Consider the following 21,673-nt stretch of genomic DNA (forward strand, 5'->3'; position numbering starts at 1 on the left):
GAGGCCTTAAGCCTGATCTGTGGCCGATTGACCTTCACTGCTGAGAAGGATCAACACAGGTGGGGCTGACAGCATGCAGCGTACCACTTTTTACAAGAGAATAGTGATTACGTTTCTGCCCTTTGAGTGGAAAGCAAACATTGCCCATGGGTCAGCCATACCCGTCTTAAAGGAAGAGGTAGCAGTGAGCTATTTTCTCTGGGATCATTGAATCCTGATTCTCAGATTCCCAGAAAATAGCCAGTTACATATAATTGACTAATAAGCAAGATTAATAGCAACCCTGGTAAAAATGTGCCAGATTTATTGCTGGCTGTTTGCCTATGAGAAGTCAGGCAGTCGGGTACAAAGCGATGCTCAGATGTGGCGCTGAAACCTGCCGCCACTGGAAGACCCGCTCTCCCCAAGACCACTTTTGCCTCTGCCACCGCTGGCTTTGTGCTTCTAACAGCTGGGCCTCTTTTGGTCTCGCTGAGCACATTGTTGCCATTGGTCCCTATGTGCATTAAGGACATATGCTGGATATCCTGAAATGTGTCTTTGGGTTGAAAGAGACCTCTGCAGAACTGGCCACAGTTATTTTACAATAAAGATATGAAGATGCATCAAACTGAAGAAAGCCTTAAATTGTGACATTCAGAAGCCTATTTGGGGATATAATAAAACAGCAGTTTTCTGATGTGATAAGGGGCTTACTTTCAAAGGAAGATGCCTGGTGAGCTGGTTAACTCTTTTCATTACCTCATTTTCTGCCAGATTTTGAGGTTTGTTCGAGAATGGAATAGTCTAACTGCCATGAAGCAAAAGATAATCAGGAAAAGCGGGCAGCTCTTCTGCAGCCCAATTCTCGCTTTGGAAGAAATCATAAAGCAACAAACCAAGCAAAATAGTACTAAAAGGTATGCATTGTCTTTCTTTTTTATTTTGTAGTTCATTATTTGTCATGGTTATTTCTACGGGGCGGGGAGACATTTTATGTAACCACTAATGAAATCCTGATGAGTTAAGAGAAAATTATACATAAAATAACAGCTTACTTTATAGCAACATAATTAGATATTTTGTGAATTTGATCAAATCTGCTGGAAAAGATCAGGTTTTCTGGGTCTTGGTCCCATGAGTCCCCACTCATCAGGAGAGAGGCCAGAGTGACAGGCGGGTGTGACCTGTGACCTGCCAAGCCTGGGACACAATTTACAACAGGAATACAGGTCCCTGTTAGAAGAGCTGCTGCCCTGCGCTCCTGGAGCGTGAATCTGGGTGCCATGCAGCAGGGGGGCTAGTTCTGCTGGACACACCAGCACCCCGAGGATGGCGGGGAACTAGTCTCGTGCCCACGGCCAGAAGCAAAATAAAAGGAAAGGTCAGGTGTGTCCTGTCTGTGTTTTACCTTAATCATTACAGGTTTCTTTCTGATCTCTGTACACTTACTTTCCTTTCTTGGCTTCATAATAATCTCTGCCCAGCCCAGGTATCCCCTGCGGGACTTTACTCCCCCTTCTCTGTAGACGCTTTCTTCAGCATGAAGTAGTGACATGCAGTCCGCTGTTCTGTTGCCTAGCTCCCGTGTGGGGAGAGATCACAAAGCACCAAACTGAACAGCCCCTGTCGCTCTTGCCGTCTCCATACACCAAGATTGTGTCCTCATCCTCAGTTTATGATCTCTAGACTTGTCCGTGCACACAGGTGAAAAACATCCGTCAATGATATGTGAGAGGGTGCAGTTGATCATATCGCTTGTATCCCTATACAGTGAAAAATCCCTTCAGCTGTTGCAAAATGTGGCATATGGTATATTCATATGTGAGAATAAGGAATGATACTTGTGATATATTATTAAGAGTAAAAATAAGTATAAAAAAAGGATGGAGAGGGCGCCTGGGTGGCTCAGTTGGTTAAGCGACTGCCTTTGGCTCAGGTCATGATCCTGGAGTCCCGGGATCGAGTCCCACATCGGGCTCCCTGCTCAGCAGGGAGTCTGCTTCTCCCTCTGACCCTCTTCCCTCTCGTGCTCTCTATCTCTCATTCTCTCTCTCTCTCAAATAAATAAATAAAATCTTAAAAAAAAAAAAAGGATGGCGATACCGATATATGTAATTGCTCTTATGACACAGAAAGTATCTAGAAGGGTACCCTAGGAACTCTTACCAGAGGTTTCTCTAAGACAGTAACTCTCAGCTGGGGGCAATTTTACCCCCCAGGGTGGCAATGTTAGGAGACATTTTAGTTTATTATGATTAGGGGAAACAACTGGGGAACATGTAGTGGCTAGAGGCCTGGGATACTGCTGAAAATCCTACAGTGAACAGGACTGCACTCCCAAGCAGTTATCTGTTTCAAAATGTCCATAGTGCCCCTGATGAGGACTCTTGCCCATATAATAGGGGAGTTGTGGAGATAGTAGGAACTTTATACTTTAGGCCTGGATCGCAAACTCCTATGACTAAAAGCAAAGCAGGAACCAGAAATGAACACATGAGATCAAGTGTAAAGCCAGAGAAGGTTGAGGTAGGGGGGAGAAGTATAGCAAATTGGAAAGTGCATAACCCATCTGAAGTCATTCAAATTCAGATTAAAAATAAAATACTCTATGAATCAATTAAAGCCCCTTGCCTAGTTGGATTTGTGCACAAGCTGCCAGTTTTGGACTCACCTAAACTCTTCTGTAGTGCTTAAATATTTCCCACGAATGTTGGTTACTTTATACAAAAAATACATTTAAAATACCTGTGTGTATTACTATGTATATGTACACACACATGCACACCACCCCTACACATACAGATACTCACGTGTAACAAAAAGCATGATGCCTATGCTGTTTCTCTCGATCCTTCTTCCAGTCCCCTACATTTTCTCATTGCCATCACCACCGTCTTAGTTGCAGTATTGGTCTTCTCTTTGCATGACCTTAATTTCCTTCTTAACTAAATTTATAGCCTACTCCAGCCATTTCTAGACTTGTCACATTGTTTCCTCCCCATCAGACATGGCTGACCACCTAAATAACCACCTGAGAAAGGTGGCCAATCAGGTGTAAAAGCAAAAGTCATGAAATCAATACAAACTAAAGTCAGACACACGGTGTTATCTATACAGTTTTATGGAGATGATACATGAAAGCTAAAACATGTATTAGGCAACAGAGTCAGCAATTGGGTTTGTGTTTTTCAGAGCTCCCTCTGGCAGCAGTTGGGAAATGAGATCAAAAGGGAGAACTTGAAGTAAGGAAACAGGCTGCATTGGCTGTCTCTGCTTTAACAAACCACCACAAACTTAGCAGCTCAAAGCAACAGAAATGTATTATCTCACAGTTCTGTACGTCAGAGGTCTGAGATGGCTCTACTGGTTTCTCTGCTCTGGATTTTCTAAGGCTGAATTCAAGGTGTCAGCTGGATGGACTCTCACTGAGAGTCTGGGAAGAGTCCATTTCCACGTTCAGTCAGGTTGTTGACAGAGTTCAGTTCCTCGTGATTGTAGGACTTAGGTTTTCTTGCTGGCTGTCAGGGTGGGGGTTGCCCTTAGCTTCTAGAGGCTTCTTTCTAGTTCTCGCACATGGGCTCCTATGTCTCAGGGCCAGCAATAGTGTGTCAAATCCTTCTCATGCTTGGAATTGCTCCCTTTCTTAAGGTCAGCTGATTAGTAACCCGAATTACATGTGCAAAGTCCCTTTACCCTAGATGAGTGATTGCCTGAATACCAGAGACAGGAGTCCTATGGAGAGATGGTTAAGATACTGCCTCCCACACAAGTTGAGACATTAGGAGCAATGGAAATGGAGGAAAGAGGATGAAGAGAGGTGTTAGGAGATCTGGAGACCTTGGTCACTGATCAGAGAGAGGAGGAGAGAGGGAAGGCTCTAGGGAAGTGGACTTAGCAGAGCCATGAAAATAAAACCTGTGTGCCTGCAGAGGGGTGTGCTTTGGGAAAGTGTGCCGGTTCTTGCTGGACAACCTCAGCACGTCCCAGTGACTTGGCATAACTCTCTCTCTGAAAGCAGGTGTGAGAGATCACGCTGTACAACAGCACTGATTGGAAGTCTGTATGAGGAGCAGGTGTACACTGGATGCCTTGCCCTCCCACTGTCCTACCAGTTTACTTTCTACTGAAACTGAACCAGAGAGGCACCAGCCTTGGAAACACCAAGCTTAGTGGAGATAAAGGGAGAGGCATTATATTGGAAACCAGCACTCCCCGGGCCCCTTTCTTCACTTCCAGGATACTAGAAGCCACATTTTACTTGCTAGCAGAAAATTAGAGAATTCCTCTCTGAAAAAAATGGAATGACCTTAGAATAAAGACACATAGACACTAATTATAAGCAATGGCTAGATCTCCACCAGTTCTTGGGACCCATCCAAACTCAGAGTTTGCAGTTAGCTTTTGAGTAGCTCCATCTTAAATGTGAATGGAAGCCAAGATCACCAGCTATTGTTTCAGTTGCTGAGTTCCCATTTGTTGAGGCCGGCCTGCTTCCCTTGGAGCCCTGTTATGTTTAGGATGCCAGCGATTTATTTATTTATTTTTTTTTTAATTTTTTTTTTTTTTAAATTTTGTTTATTTATTTGAGAGAGAGAGAATGAGAGATAGAGAGCACGAGAGGGAAGAGGGTCAGAGGGAGAAGCAGACTCCCCACTGAGCGGGGAGCCCGATGCGGGACTCGATCCCGGGACTCCAGGATCATGACCTGAGCCGAAGGCAGTCGCTTAACCAACTGAGCCACCCAGGCGCCCGATTTATTTTGACCCCCAAAGCAGGTCAGCATCCTAGAGCCCAGCACTGTTTTCCCTGTTGTGGGCCACTTTCCAACACACTCTTCTCTTTTTGCAAAATTTGCCATCTTCTACTGCCATGCCCATCCAGGAATTACTTTAGTAGACAATGTTCTCCCTTCCCTATTTTTGAAAATAGGGATTTACCATAATCCTTTTGAGAGGTGGTATACTTACATCAACTTCCCAGCAAACCTCAATGGAAAATTAAATGGTGGTAACACAACCATGTTTGAGAAGTTGCCAACCTCCCGCTTTGTGGGTTGATTGATCTGTTTCTTGTGGTTTCCAGAATTTTGTGCTTAAATCTCTTGTAGGAAAGGTTATTTTTAGTTCTTAAGTCTCTGAATAGATTTCTCAGCATCTTTTAAAGTTACTGAATTAGGTCTCTAAGCTTTTAAACATTGAATAATACCTGAGGCAAGGCTTAATATCCCCTTGCCCCTCAAAGCCAGGAAGTGTTTGAGTTCATTAGAATCCACTGAAATACTTTAGTGAAGTGCTTTTGTCAAGGGAATAAAATGGTTGAAGAATTGGGGGATGGAGGGACGTGGGAAATTTAGGAACCAAAAGGGCAAGTTAGAGAATTCTAAAAGAATTCACTGTGATTCTTTTTTCTTCCTTTGCTTTCAGAATAACACACCAGTAGAAATGCAAATATATGAAAAGACAATCACTCTTCATAGGAGAAATGCAGGTTTAAAGCTATAAGGAGATGTGTATCACCATTAGCAGAGATGTTTTTAACTGACATATCTTGTGCTAGTTTAAGTGTGAGGAAACAGGTCCTCTCCTGCATTGCTGGTGGACCCATGTATTGGTTGGTACAAACCCAAAGGAGAGAGCAATGTGTCAAAATCCGTCCAGATTTAAAGCACCCAAGACCTTTGACCCAGCAGTTCTGCTTCCGGAAAATGTATTCTACATATATTTAATGTGTAGAAATATGTGTAGGGATATTACAGCATTTTTTATGATAGCAGAGACTAGAACAACAACCTAAATGCCATTAATTGGAAACTGGTTAAACATATGATTTATTCAAATAATGGAATAACATGCCATCATTAAAAAATAGGGCAGCCTGTGTGTACTAATCTGGAAAGGTCTCTGAGATGTATGTGTAGGTAAAAAGAGCAAGGTGGAGATTAGTGTGTATATTGTGCTACCATTTGTTTTTAAAAATAAAAAGTATAATGAGGAGTGACTGCTAATGAGTACAGGTTTCTTTTTGCGGTGATGGAAATGTCCTGGAATTAGTGGTGATGTTTGGACATCCTTGTGAATGAACTAGAATGCACTGAAATGTAAACTTTAAAATGGTAAATTTTATGGTTTGTGAGTTATATGTCAATAAAAATACAGAGAAAATGAAAGGTATAACCTCTACACAGAAAAAAATTCTTTCTGAAAGTATGTATTAAGAACTGGTCATAGAGATAGCTCTGGAGGAGGGAATGGGAATGTATGGTAAACTTGCTCTTCACCATATACACCACTGCATGCCTTTTGAGTTTTGAAATACGTGCGTGTATCAGCTAGTCAAAAAATTAACAGTTTATAAAAAGAAGCAAATCTGTTAATTATTAAATCTACTTTAACAGAAAAGCAGATTTCTAAGATCTTACCTACAATTACACAATTCCATCGTGATTTAACTTTAATTTTATTGTCAAGATACCAAATTAAGAAGTACTTGGAAGTATGAAGAAATTCATGTTTAAACTAATTAAAAAGGAAAAAAATCTACAATAAGTGTAAACTACCAGAGAAAGTGGGCCATGCTAATTAGAAGGAATTAATTGGGTAATTGCATTTTACCTACTTAAAATCCCCCGTCACCTTTAATTGGAATAACTTTCCTCTTTACTTCCAGTCCCTAAACCATTGTGTGGTACCGATAGTGTTGTGTAATAAGGTTCTGAATCCCCATCAAGAGTAGCTTTATTTCAGTGGAAGGATTCCATAAACCCTGTATGGCTGAAAATAATGGAAACAGCCTTAAGATTATAGAAGATGTGATGGCACCTGGTTAACTAAAAAGAGAATCACTTTACCCAAGTACGCTGATACACTGTTATAACTGACCGAGGTGATTGGAGGAACCTTAAAGGAAAGGCCAAGAGGTAGGTAAACGTGCAGCGGGAGATTCTCTGTGCGGTGTGGCAAGCTGTCCGCGCCCGGCTGTTAGCTGTGCATGGATTTGGTGGTTTCTTACTCCTACACCCACTCCACTTGGCCCCTAAGTGAAAACTGGTCCAGAGGATACTGAAGGACTCTTGAATGTCTTAGAAAAATAAATCTTGAAAAAACCCCTTTGGAACAGAGATGTGCTTCCCACACGTGGAGTCCACTGTAAAGGTAGGAAATATTCCCTAATGTGAATAGGGAATTCGTGTTAGCACCATGAAGACTCCTGTCTTGCCTTTTCTCCTCTTGCTTTTACAAGGAGGAATGTGAGCATGAAGTAGTGAAACTCTTAGAGGAGAGACAGGAAATCTTCTTAACATGTAATTGTTTTAGATACATTACCAAAGAAGATGTTGCTGTAGCCTCACTGGACAAGGTGAAGAAGAATGGGGGCCATGTCCGTCTGATCACGAAGGAGTCTGGGCCACGGGAACCTTCTACACAGTAAGGTTTCATTTATGAGAAGGACATAGTAGTACTACGTGTACTCCTTTAAATTTCTGTATTCATATTTGTAATCATACTTGACCTTGATGTGGCCACTTATAAGTTAGAAAGAGCTTTCACAATATGGTAACTCCTCCATCCTCCTAGCAACCCTGTGAGGAATAGGAAGACCTCACCTTAGAAATGAGAAGGACCCTGAGACCAGGTGGACCAAGTGACCCACCCAAAGATACTAGATGTTCCCAGTCATGAGCTCTTTCTATCACAAGGAGCTTTTCTTTTAACACTTCTAACAAATAGCCATGGAAAATAGAAAATGGGCAAGCAGTTGTAGTAATTCCGTGTAGGACCTTTCAACATAATTGAGGAATGTACCTTTTCGTTTTATTTTAACAAATTGAGTGCATGTCCTGTCATGTTCATTTCTCATTTTAATTCAGTCAAATCTGAGTTTACCTGTAGGAGGCACTTAACTGTTCCAGCTCCTAAAAGCAGTATTAGCACCTTGGCTGTGTCACTCCGTGGGCGTGACTGTCTGCTGGTGGTCAGCAGGGGCTCCCAGAGGGTGTCATGGAAGCCTTAGTAAATGGCCTCTCTGTCCTGCTACGGTGTGTGGTCCAACACAGAGCACGGGAGCCCCAACTTCAGGTGGGGTTTCACATTAGTCTGTCCTTTCCCAGCCTGAAGAAGCATTTTCTAACTTCTCATTTGCCAATTTCTTCAGATGTGTCCAAGTCTGATTGTTTAACTTGAAGATATCTAAATTCCCAAGAGAGGCAGCATATTTGTATTCAAATTAATTTTTTAACACCCCATTCTGTGCTTTATTTGGCACGGAGCATCAAGTGCTGACTATAACTATTGTTTCCACACTGAATCACAGAATCTGTGGGTCCTGCATTTACTGTTTATCAGTATAGAAACTTTGAAAACCATTCATTATATGAAGTAGTGACTAGTGTTAAGTGTTCATTAGTTACTTATTGCATGTTTTGCTCAATTCTAGAAAGTTCCTTGATGATGGAGTGTGTGTCCCATTTCTAAATCCCTGCATAGCCCAAGCTGATCTCACTGGGAAGCCTTCTATATCCAAAGGCTATCTGCAAGCTGTGGATAATGAAGGAAACCCACTTTGCCTTCGCTGTCAGCAACCCACTTGCCAAACTAAGCAAGAGTGTAAAGTGAACGCTTGGGATTCACGGTTTTGCTCTCTGAAATGTCAGGAAGAGTTTTGGATTCGATCTAATAACAGTTACCTGCGAGCCAAAGTATTTGAAATTGAACATGGTGTGTGTCAGCTATGTAATCTGAATGCACAGGAACTCTTTTTACGTCTGAGAGATGCCCCCAAAAGTCAGAGGAAGAATCTTCTGGACATTACCTGGATCTCAAAGCTCCCATTGGAACAGGTAAATTATAATCATGTGGCAGACAGAAGGCCGCATTGTACTGAGTGATGAATATTGACTTACTTTTTTTAACTTTTTAATATGGCAGTTTTTCAAAATATACATACAGAAGTAGAATAATCAACCCATAGACCCATCGCCCAACTTGAACAGTTATCAACATTTTGCCTTCATTTTCATTTGTCCCTCACCTCAATCCTTTTTTCTCCTGGAATTATTTTAAAGCAAATTCCAGACATTTCATTTCATTTCCTTTTTTTTTAAAGATTTTATTTATTTACTTGACAGAGAGAGACAGCAAGAGAGGGAACACAAGCAGGGGAAGAGGGAGAAGCAGGCCTCCCGCTGAGCAGGGAGCCCGATGCGGGGCTCGATCCCAGGACCCTGGGATCATGACCTGAGCCGAAGGCAGATGCTCAACGACTGAGCCACCCAGGCACTCCCCCCCCCCGCCTTTTTTTTAAGTAATCTCTACATCCATTGTGGCGCTTGAACTCATGACCCTGAGATCAAGTCGCATGCTCTACCAACTAAGCCGCCAGGTGCCCCTCATTTCCTCTTGAAATACTCTCATTATGGGGGTGCCTTGGTGGCTTCTCCCTCTCCTGCTCCCCCTGCTTGTGCTCACTCACTCTGTCAAATAAATAAAAATATTTTAAAAAATACTTTCATTACGTACCTCTCACAGAGATTTCCTTCCACCCTCCTTTCTTTCTGTCTCTTTCTAAAATATAATCCTATGCCCCAGTACCCATTATTACACTCAACACAATTATGATTCCTTAATAAATCCAGGCTTAGTTTCCCAGATTGTCTCAAAAATGCCTTTTTGCAGTTGCTTTGTTCAAATTAGGATCACAATATGACCCACACACTGCATTTATTCATTTAACTCTTATGTTCCAGTTAATCTGTAATATCACCTCCTTCCTTTTTTACACCATTGATTGTTCAAGAAACTGGATCATTTGCCTGTAGGATTTCCTACAGTATGGATTTGTCTCCCTCTAGCCTCATGGTATTATTTGACATGTTTCCCTATCCCCCTGATTTCAGAATAATAGTTATAGATATAGTGGCTTAATTAGATTCTGATTAAATTATTTTGGGAAGAGAGCTTAACAGATGATACATCCCATCAAGAAGTACCTATGGTCTGATTGTTCCACTTTTCATGATGTTAGGATTGAATGACAAGAGGCAAACAGATAACCCCCACAAAACAGTTCATTACAATGTGAAGAAAATATCTGTTCATCCCATTGATTTTACAATGGGATTTTTTTATTTTATGGAATTTTAGCAGAGCAATTTACAGAAAAAATATTATTCTTAGAAAACAATCACCAGGATTCACTTTTATTTCACATTAGAAACGCAACTGGTTTCTAATGGGATCTAATTAGTTCTAAGTTTCAAACTAGAGCAAAATGTATAATTTTGTAGTGTGCTTAATTTAAAAAAAATCACTCCTGAGCCATTCTCTCCCCACTAAAATAATGGATAAATTCCTGCCAGTTGGTCAAATCAGACATTTTTATTTACCTAGTATCACCGAATTATTTCTGCAAAGATGAATTAGCATGACTTTGAGACCTAGGGAAATACACTGTTTCCTTCATGATAACCAGAGTTCCTGAAATATCCTTTTGTCTAACTGGTGAGGGACACACTGCACCCATCCCAGGGGTGTCAGCCAGATGGCAGTCAGTGTCTGCTGCCTCAGAGCCGAGTCTTCTAGAAGACACGCAATGAAAGGACTCAAGGGTATCATGAAAGCAGCCTGTCCAGGAACGCAGAAGTTATTACATAGTGTACTACTAAAACAAAAGTGCTCCAAGGCTAGGGAGCACCATACGGCTCATATTGGGGAGGATCAGTCAGAGAGGGAGTGATTGTTTTAAGAGTTAAATTTAGGATGCTGAACAGTGACCCCGGGTGATTGGCCAGGGAATTACTAGGAGGAATAAAGAAGCACATCTGGAGTAGAAAGTCCATCCGAGGAGAGACTGTTGAGAGCAAAAGAATTGGTTACAAAAGCAGACGAAATGGATTTTTTTCCCTCAGAACACGTCATGTGCTTGATGCACAAGACTGCCATTTGTAACTGCTTCTAACAATGCCGGCCTCAGCTGGACAGAGTTTACCGCTCCAGCTCGCTGCCTCTTGGGGCTCCTCTGGGGCTGGGGTCCCTCTGCCTCCACGTGTCTGACAGAGTGCTTTAGAACGATGACACAGGTTCCCCTGGCCAGCAGCATGCAGCCGATTTTAATTTCGTCCTTGTCCAAGACCAAGCTTCATGCTCATCTTTATCACATTGAAAAAACTGTAATGCTGAGCTGGTTTTACTGCCTCAGGCAAAATGTTAAAATACATCCCATTTTAAGGTAGGTCGTCACAGATAAAATGTAAAGTGTATATATGTGAGCTGGCCTAAATAGTGCTGCCTTACGTGGACAACTTTGTTTATTCCAGATACGCCAGTGATAGAGATGTTGTGGAAACTTCCTTCCAGTCCATGGAACTGAGGAGGCTCCCAAATGAATGGCATAAATGTTCCCGCTGACAGCTGTTAATATTAATCTTTCACTGTTTATAATAACAGATGAATTTAGGTCAATAACTAAAGATTATTTGACTCCGTAATATACAGAAGTTTTTTTCTAATCTGATCTTACTCTTTTCACAGTTTTCTTTTAGTGACTATCTAAACTAGCTCAAAGGTGCAGAAGCAAGTAATTTTCCCCAATGTGTCAGGAGTCTTGGTATTTTATACTTGCTTATAATTTTTTCAAAATGGGTTAGGTAAGGGAAAAAAAACTTTTTCAGAAACATATTTTATTGCTTTCAAATTGCTAACCTAGAGGCTTTTTCCTACTCACAATAAAAGCTATAAAAAGCCATCCTAATGTGTTTTTCGCTGTGATTTTGCTGTATAAACATGATTGCACAAGGCAAAACCAACAGTTCCCACAGTGTATGGTGAAAAGTGCTGATCTTATGCTCTTACTGCAGCTTAATGAAATGATAAGAAAGCCAGGAGAGGGGCATTTCTGGCAGGTGGACCACATCAAGCCCGTGTCCGGTGGAGGAGGACAGTGCTCTCTGGACAACCTGCAGACGCTGTGCACAGTGTGTCACAGAGAGGTGAGTGAGGCTCTACAGACCCAGGTGACTTCTTCTGGGACAGCAAACAGAAAATTGACAGGCGTGGGAGACTGAGTGGGTGAATCCGTATCCCTTGTCTGGGTTCCGAGATGCCTTTATTCCCTTCATCACCTGAGTTTCCTCTCGGGGCCGATGTAAGTTCTCAGTCCCAGACAGAAGAGAAGCTGCTGTCCTTTGCATTCATTCTAGGACAGGAGATTGTCACCACCACCTAGAAGAAAATGAATGTAACTTACACAGTGTTGAAGAGACCCATCAACCTAGAAGACTGCTGAACTGGAACAGTGACGTGTGTTTGCATTTGCAGCTAAGGCTGTCCTGACATGTCAGAGAACATTAATAAATTCCTTCTAGGACCAACTCCGTTCAACATGCAGACATTACACTCTTGGCCAAAGTGCAAAATCTGTTATCCTTGGCACGTTTTTGAGCAGTTACCTGTTGCTTAAAACAGGAGGGAAAAATATGACAACATTATTTACCAACTAGGATGAATTTTTAACAGGCCGTCTAGCAAAAGGATCTACTGATTAAAATTTTCTTAGAAAGAAGCATACGTTCAATATGCAACTTTGGATCTAACTTTTTTTCCAATTGTGGCAGGATTTAAGCATTTCCCCATGTTCCCATGATAAGCATTCATGTTTATCATCCCAAATGGCTACACATTATTGAGTCTATGTCTGTCATAGTTTATTTAGCCAGTCCCATACTGATGAACATTGAAGTGGTTTTCATTTCCTGTTTACATACTGTTCTTTCCATTTTGAAGTTGTTCCTTAAGATAGATCCTCAGATGTAAAAATCACGGAGTCAAGTGTTTGACTGTAGGAATTTATCTCCGAGGAGTTTTCCAAAGGACAGTGTTCTGCTCCTCTCCCCCCGGGGGACAAGAGTGCCCATTTAACTGAGCTCATCAGTGCTCATGTGCCAGGAGAAGGGCCTGCCACTCTTTTGTTTACCAAAGATACTGAGGTTTTTAAAAATGCTCATCAGTGGTATTTACACTTTCGAAAACTGTTCAGATCCTTTGCCAGTGTTCATATGGTATAAGTACTCTTAGCCTTATTTTAATATTTTAGGTTCCTCAGTTTCTTCACAAATATAATTCTTACATAAATGGGATCCTGTAATAGGGTTTTTTGTTTTCTTTTTAGTTTTAATCCTCTTTTCTCTCCCCACGCCTTCTACCTGGATAACTTCACACATACATGAACTTCAACTGGGAAAAAAAAGTCATCTGATTTCTCTGCTGTGAAAATTACTAGCACATTCAAGACCCATAAGAGAATTAAGATATAACAAAAAGAAAATCCACCCCTTCCGTAATCACTGTTTTAGATTCTCATGAGAAATTCTATTTGTGGAAATAGCAGAAGAATTCAGGTTTGATCTACCTCATTTTGTTTTTCTGCATTGGCTTGGGAGTGGCTTCTGAGCCCACAGATTAGGAAGCTGGTAGGCCTTACATGCACCACACTGTGAGAAATCACGAGACACCTCGTGTAGGCCCTCACTTAGATGAGGAGAATCAGGGCCTACTGTAGTCCCCGAATGAGGCATTCACAGTCTCACTGGGGAGTAAGTCATTCCCCAAAGCATCTGGTCCTAAGTGAACGCAGGACCTCAGGGCACTTACCAGAGCTACTGGGGGTCCTCTGCTTGTGACGTGGTGTCCCCTCTGAGGGCAAAGCACTGGGAAGTAGGCGTGGTGATAATGTAGATTTTTCCAGACTAAAGAAATACAAAAAGTTTTTGAGATTCTGAAACCAGTACTCTTTTCCTAACAGGTGTACATTTGTATATTTTTTAACTTTTAGAGAACTACCAGGCAAGCTAAGGAAAGAAGCCAGGGGAGAAGACAATGTCTAGCGTCAAAGCATGGATCAGACATCACAAGATTTTTGGTGAAGAAATGAAGTGTAAAAAGTTTTGATGGATGACAAATGGTTTACATGTGGAGGAACTGAAACCTTTTTTCTCATGTTTCTCAGATTAAGCGTGAACATTTTTAGAGCAAAAAAATCAAGAATTCAACTTGCCCTTTCACAGTATATGCTCTTAGTGTCTAATACCTTTTGAAAGTACTTAACACAAACTGAGATACAATACTAAATATTTCTGTGATCTTCTTGATTTCAGGCAGGCTCTCAATTATGTTTCAGTGAGGTTTTGTTAAGCTTTCATTTCCCCCTGCAGTACCTTAATCATGGTATTATGCATAGACTGTGTTTTAAAAATATACTCTCAATTACTTGGGAAATGCTTCTGGATTAGTATTGCTTCTGAACTGCTGTGTGGAGATGCAGAACACTGGAAAACTGCATGGGAAATTTCAGAGGCAAATCATTCAGGAATTCGGGATCAAGCATGACCTTCCTGGTTAGTATGCAAGAGAGACTCTTGTTCTCTGACTGCCTCCAAAATGGGCTTCGGGTACACATTTTGAGTGTTGCCCTATTTGTTTTATTTCTTAGCACATTGTCTTTATTGAAAAGATGCTTCTGAAAATAAGCTAATTGGAACTATGGTGTTGGTAGAAGATTTGGAGTTCTAGATAGCAAGTAATTGTTAAAACTATTTAAAAACTGAAAACATAAAATGTAAAATGTCACTAAACTTCATTTTTCAGTTAGTTGGTTAGTTTATGTTAATGCATAAAACTAGGTTCACTGTCCAAGCGCCCTTTGTCTCCTGGTTATCATTTTGTTTTTAAAATCCCAGTCTTATTAGAAGTGTATTCCTGGTACCCCTTTAAAAAGGAGTGAGGATGATAAAACACTTTATACTAAAGCATGATCAGATGGAGATATAGGTTTCAAAAATACAATGGTAATACTAACATGTCACTGACATTCAAAAATAAAAGCATGACAATGAAAACCAGGGTACAGTCCTGCAAAATGTCAAAAGTCATGAGAGGAAAGAGTTAGAACTACACAAAATACAGGTCCAAGCAAGAATTACATTCACGAAAGGCCTATTTGTAAACACTGTTTGGATGTAAATTTCATTTATTTGAGCACTTTACAATTTTCATTAGTAACTGATACTTTACAATGTAGAGGACTTGTTTTTAGAAAGACTATCCAATCATGAGTTATCCTTCCAGAGTTCTTAAGGTTTATAACTATTTTATTGCATGAGATCAAATAGTGTTTATTTTATAAATTAGGCCAGGCTTTCTTTTGCCTCCTTTCTGCTTTGCTCGTCAGGCTCTTTGCAGTTTTCTGCCTCATTGCCAGGGTAACCTAGTATTCCTCACGGCTGAGAGCTGAGAAATCAGCTGAGAGCTGAGAAACCGGCAGGCTGCTTTTCCTCCAGCCTAGGGTGCTTGCAAGTGAGACTTAGGTCTAAGTAGTTCAGGTGTCAGTGGCAGTTACCGCTTTAGATTAAACTAAGGTGGCAGTTCTAAGAATAAAGTTCTCAGATATAATAAAGAAATGATGGTTTGAGATTAAATGACCCATGTGCCCGATTTCAAAATCCCAAACCAAATAAAAATGCCATAAAAGCATCAAAAAAAATAAAATACTTAGGAATATTTAGCTAAAGAGGTGAAAGATATGTACACTGAAACTACCAGACTTTGATGAAAAAAAAAAAACTGAAAAAGATACAAACAAATGGAAAGATATTCCATATTCATGGATGGGAAAAATTTATATTCTAAGAAAGTCCATACTACCCAAAGAAATCTATAGATGCAGTATAATCCCTATCAATATTCCAGTGGCATCTTTCATAGAAATAGAGAAAAAAAAATTCTAAAATTTGCTTGGAACCACAAAACTCAAAATAGCAAAGCAATCTTGAGAGAGAAGAACAAAGCTGGAGGAATCAGGCTTCCGGGTTCAAACTGTATTACAAAGTTGTAGTAATCGAAACATTATGGTATAGCTAAAAACAAACCCATAGATCAATAGAAGAGCATAGAGAGCCCAATAAAACCATATATCTGCAACTGATTTTTTTTAAAAGATTATTTTAAGAGAGCACAAGGGGAAGGGAAGAGAGAGAGAATCCTCAAGCAGACTCCCCACTGAGCTCGAAGCCCAACACCAGGCTGGATCTCACAAACCTGAGCCAAAACCAAGAATCGGCCACTTAACCAACTGAGACACTCAGGTGTGCCCCCCCCTTTTTTAATTTATTTATTTTATTTTAGAGAGAGAGAGTCAACTGATTTTCAACAAACAAGCCAAGAATATATAACGGAAAAAGGATAGTCTCTTCAATAAATGGTCATAGGAAAACTAGACAGCCACATGCAAAAGAATGAAACTGGACCCCCTACTTTGTAGCATATACACAGATCAATTCAAAATTGAATAAAGTCTTGAATGTAAGACCTGAAACAATAAAACTCCTCAAAGAAAACAGGGAAGATTTAGGTCCGAGATGGCGGCTAGGAAGACCTTTAACTTACCTCTTTCCACAGACACACCAAATCTATACCTACATATAGAGCAGTTCCTCCTGAGGAAGAACTGAGGACTGATTGAACAGCTTCTGTACAACAGAGGATAGAGAGACCACATAGAGAAGAGCAAGAGAAACAGAGACAGGGTAACAACAGGAAACCCAACCCTGAGGTAAACTGCAGTGGGAAGGGACGGCACAGAGGGACCCATGCACAGATTCACCCATGCTGGGGTATGGAAAAAAGCATTTCAAAAGGCAACTACACTACCAGTGAACCAACCCTAGAACATTTAACAGTGAAGGAACCGCTGGAATTTTCTCCAGACTCAGAGGTGCTAGTGAGTACCATTGTTTACATTCATCCTTCACCTTGATGGCACAGATGGGCTCAAGGTCCCAGCACTCTAGCCAGCCTGCTGCATTAGCAAACACCAGGGCCCTAGCCCATACCAGCCTGACATCTCCCCAGGGCGGCCCCCACACGCATGCTTCCCCAACCTCCAGTTGTCCCACCAAGGTGAGCCCAACACAGTGCACACCTGGTCACTCCTTTAGTGTGCCCATTACAGCTGCAGCCAACTTACCAAGATAATACAGGCACAAAACACTCCAGGACACCCCAGGCCTCCAACTGTTTTAGCTCCAGCCAACTCACCAGGGCACCCCCTGTGTGAGGCCACACCTACTATAGCTGGAACCATCCCCCCAGGATTCTCCAAGCACAGAATGCCCTGGGACCACCCAACCCATGCTCACTTGAGTTCCAGCTATCCCACTAGGACACCCCTTTGTGGAGTGCCTGTCTATGCCTGCTTCATCTCCAGCCATCTTACCAGAGTGGCCGTAGACTGCCCAAGGAATTCTCAGGCCACACCCCTTACAGCTCTAACCAGCCAGCCAAAACCACGAGACATATAGTCTACACCAGGGATATTCCTATACAAGTCCAGCCATCCAGAATGGGAGAGGTAGCTGTTTTGCCTAAGTAAAAAGAAAGTAAAACAAAATGAAGACAGAGGAATATCCTCCAAACAAAAAAAATGAGACAAAAGTTGAGGAAAAAAACTAATTGGAATGGTGATCACCAATCTATGATAAGGAGTTAAAAGTAATGGTCTAAAAGATGCTTGTCAGACTTGAGAGAAGAGTGGATGAAAGATGGAAGTATCACAATTCCACATTTCAAGATATACTACAAAGCTCTAGTTATCAAAACAATATGGTACTGACACAGAAATAGACACATAAATCAACAGAACAGAGAGCCCAGAAATAAACCTACACATATATGGTCAATTAATCCACGACAAAGGAGGCAAGAATGTGCAATGAGGAAAAGGCAGTCTCTTTAATAAATGGTGCTGGGGAAACTGGACCACTTTCTTACACCATACACAAAAATAAACTCATAATGGATTAAAGTCCGAAATGAGAGATCTGAAACCATTAAAATCCTAGAAGAGAACACAGGCTGTTATTTCTTTGACATTAGCTATAGCAACATTTTTCTAGATCTGTCTCCTAAGGCACGAGAAACAAGCAAAAATAAACTAGTGGGACTACATCAAAATAAAAAAGCTTCTGCACAGCAAAGTAAATCATCAACAAAACTAAAAAGCAAACTATAGAATGGGACAATATTTGCAGATAACCTATCCTGTAGGGGTTAATATCCAAAATATATAAACAACTCCTATAACTCAACATCAAAAGAATGATAATCCAATAAAAAAATTACTTGATTACTTGAATAGACATTTTTCAAAAGAACATATACAGATGGCAAACAGACATATGAAAAGATGCTCATTACTAATCATCAGGGAAATGCAAATCAAATGGCTAATATAAAAAACACACAAAATAACAAGTGTTGACAAGGATGTGGAGAAAAAGGAACTTCATGCTTTGTTGGCAAGAAGGCAAATTGGTACATTCTCTAGGGAAAACTGTATGGAGGTTTTTTTGGAAAATTAAAAATGGAAATAATATATGATTCAGTGATTCCAGTGCTGGGTGTTTACCCAAAGAAAATGAAAACATGAATTTGAAAAGATATATGTACCCCTGTGTTTATTACATTATTTACAATAGCCAAGATATAGAAGCAGCCCAAGTAGCCATCACTATATGAATGGATAAAGAAGATAAATATAGGGGCACCTGGGTGGCTCAGTTGTTAAGCATCTGCCTTCAGCTCAGGTCATGATCCCAGGGTCCTGGGATCAAGCCCCACATTGGGCTCCCTGCTCGGCAGGGAGCCTGCTTCTCCCTCTGCCTCCTGCTCCCCTGGTTGTGCTTGCCCTCTCTCTCTGTCAAATAAATAAATCTTAAAAAAAAAAAAATACACACACACACACACACACACACAATGGAATATTACTCAGACATAAAAGAAGAATGAAACTTTACCATTCCTGACAATATGGATGGACATAGAAGATACTATGCTACATGAAATAAGTCAGAGAAAAAAGACAAATACCATATATTTTCACTTGTATGTGAAATCTAAAAAAACAAAAGCAGAAACAGACTCTTAAATACAAAAAACAAACCGATGGCTGCCTAAGGGGAAGAGAGAGGCAAAACAGGTGAGGGGGTTAAGAAGTACAAACTTCCACTTACAGTAAGTTACAGAGATGGAAAATACAGCACAGGGAATACTGTCAATAATAATGTAATAATTTAGTATAGTGAAAGATAGTGACTACACTTATTGTGAACACTGAATAACGTATTGAACTGATGAATCACTATGTTGTACAGTTCAAACTAATATAACATATGTCAACTATACTTCCAAAAAAGTAGAGAGTGAGCCCCTTGATGGCAGTCTTTTGGATTTGACATCAATAGCAACAAAAGCAAAAATAAACAGGTGGGACTATATTAAACTTAAAAGCTTCTATAAAGTAAGGAAACTATAAGCAAAATGAAAAGACAACCTCCAAAAAGGAAGAAAATATTTGCAAACATACTCAAGAGGTTAATATTCAAAATATATAAGGAACTCATATGACTCAATAGTAAAAAAACAACCCAATTTAAAAATGGGCAAAGGACCTGAATAGACATTTTTCTAAAGAATGCATAAAATGGCCAGTATCACTAATCATCAAGGAAATGCAAATCAAGACCACAATGAGATATCACCTTGCACTGGTCAGACTGACTACTATCAAGACAAGAGATAATAAATGCTGGTGAAGATATGGAGAAAAAGGAACCCTTAGGCACTACTGGTGGGGATGTAAATTGGTAAATTTCCACTATGGAAAATGTGTTGGGGGCGCCTGGGTGGCTAAGTGGCTGCCTTCGGCTCAGGTCATGATCCCAGGTTCCTGGGATCGAGCCCTGTATCCAGCTCCCTGCTCCTCAGGAAGGCTGCTTCTCCCTCTCCCACTCCCCCTGCTTGTGTTCCCTCTCTTGTTGTGTCTTTCTCTGTCAAATATATAAAATCTTAAAAAAAAAAAAAAAAAAAAGTGTTGGTTCCTCAAGAAATTTAAAACGGAACTACCATATGAGACCACAATCACACTACTCCATATATATCCAAAGTGAATAAAACCACTATCTCAAAGAGGTATCTGTACACATTCCTTGCAGCTTTATTCACAATAGTCAAGGTATGGAAACAACCTAAGTGTCTGTGACAGATGGATAAAGAAAGTGTAGTAGGTGTCTACAATCAATATTATTCAGTTTTTAAAAAGACAGAAATCCTGGTGGGGTTCCAAGATGGCAGCATAGGAAGATATCCTGAGCTCACCTCCTCCCATGGACACACCAAAGTCACAGATACATAAAGACTAATTCTCTCTGAAAAAGACCTCTAAAGACTTACAGAACAGCTGTTCTACAACACAGGGCAGAAAAGAGAGAGAGAAACCCACCTACAAAATGATGGGAGGGGCAGAGAAGTGCTCTTGCCAGGACTCCTACCTCCAGTACATCAACCCACAAGAGGGAGAGAGATCGCAAACTCACAGGTCCTCTCTGAGGAACAAGGGGTTTGAGCTCCACATCAGACCCCCCACCCATGGGACTTGCACTGAAAAGAAAAGCCCCCAAAACAGCCGCCATTGACATCAGCAGAGCTAACATCCAGGAGAGCCAGAGGACTATAGGAAACTGAGGTTCTGCTTTTCAAGGGCTGACACACAGACTCCCTTGCTACAAGTCCCAATGCAGAGGCAGTAGTTTGAGGAGCTGGACTCTGTGTGAGGGAGGTTCATTTATTAGTCTTAGGGAGTATACCAGAAGGGCGGGGGGTTGAGTATAGATCTCTACAGAGAGAGGTGCTGACAGGTGATCTTTAATTTTCTCTCCTTCCTTGCTAGCCCTGTGCTGGACAATGCCAATTTTGGGGCTCATAATCTTCCTCATTAGTGCCACTTCCTCATTAATGTGGTCCCCCCAATGTCCTGCAGCCCTGCCCTACCAGACCCAGCCCCGTGCTTATCCACCATGCCTCCATCCTGTGAGATCTGACATGTGGACTCCAACCACAACAGTGCCCCCAGCCCACCAGATCCAGTAGAAGGCTTATCCAAGTCCCACACAACTCCATGGTGACCCTTGCCTTACCATATCCAGTGGATATACACTCCCCAGTCTGGTGCTTATCCACCGTGGCCTACAGCTGGCAAGACCCAAAAAGTGAACACACTCTGCACAGGCAATACTCCTTGAACATCTGGCAGTGGCTCAGGGTGCGGGGTGGGGTTGTATTTCTGAGCTCCACAGGACTCAAACATTCAAGAGAGACAGAGCTTGGCAGGCTTCCACCCAGGATATTACACAAACAACAGAATGCAACACATCCCCAGTCTTCCAATGAGTAACCCTTCAAGTCTGGGAGAGAGAACTGCTTCCCTGAATATATAGAAATAAATGCAGAGAGCCAGACACAATTAGGAGGCAGGGGAAGATGATCCGAATGAAAGAAACAAGACAAAACCTCAGAAAAATACATTAACGAAATGGAGATAAGCAATCTACCTGATAAAGACTTCAAAGGAATGGGCATAAAAGTTGTTCACTAAACTCAGGAGAAAAATGAATGAACACCATGAAATCTTCAACAAGACAGAAATATAAGAAACGTACACACATATAAGTTACAGAGCTAAAGAATATAATACCCAAACTAGAGGGGTTCAACAACAGACTGGATGAAGCAGAACTGATTGGCAAACCGGAAGAAAAAGCAATGGAAATCATACTGGACAGAGCAGCAAAAAGAAAAATAATTTTTTT

General features: G+C 41.1%; 1 protein-coding gene across 5 annotated transcripts in view; it reads left to right on the top strand.

Annotated features, from left to right (window-relative positions):
- The window catches only part of ZRANB3 (zinc finger RANBP2-type containing 3), a 311,788-nt gene extending 297,120 nt beyond the window's left edge, over positions 1-14,668 (top strand). For all 5 annotated transcript variants that reach the window (XM_073884606.1, XM_025856866.2, XM_073884610.1 and 2 more), the window contains 5 exons: positions 757-899; positions 7,296-7,406; positions 8,416-8,818; positions 11,834-11,965; positions 13,807-14,668. In XM_073884606.1, coding sequence (XP_073740707.1) covers positions 757-899; positions 7,296-7,406; positions 8,416-8,818; positions 11,834-11,965; positions 13,807-13,905 — 888 coding nt within the window. In that variant the 3' untranslated portion in view covers positions 13,906-14,668. The remainder of the gene's footprint in view (positions 1-756; positions 900-7,295; positions 7,407-8,415; positions 8,819-11,833; positions 11,966-13,806) is intronic.
- Positions 14,669-21,673: the final 7,005 nt, after the last annotated feature.

Source organism: Callorhinus ursinus, unplaced genomic scaffold, assembly GCF_003265705.2.
Source record: "Callorhinus ursinus isolate GAN/ISIS: 27379988/994484 unplaced genomic scaffold, GSC_fseal_2.0 scaffold2, whole genome shotgun sequence".
NCBI classification, from domain to species: Eukaryota; Metazoa; Chordata; class Mammalia; order Carnivora; family Otariidae; genus Callorhinus; species Callorhinus ursinus.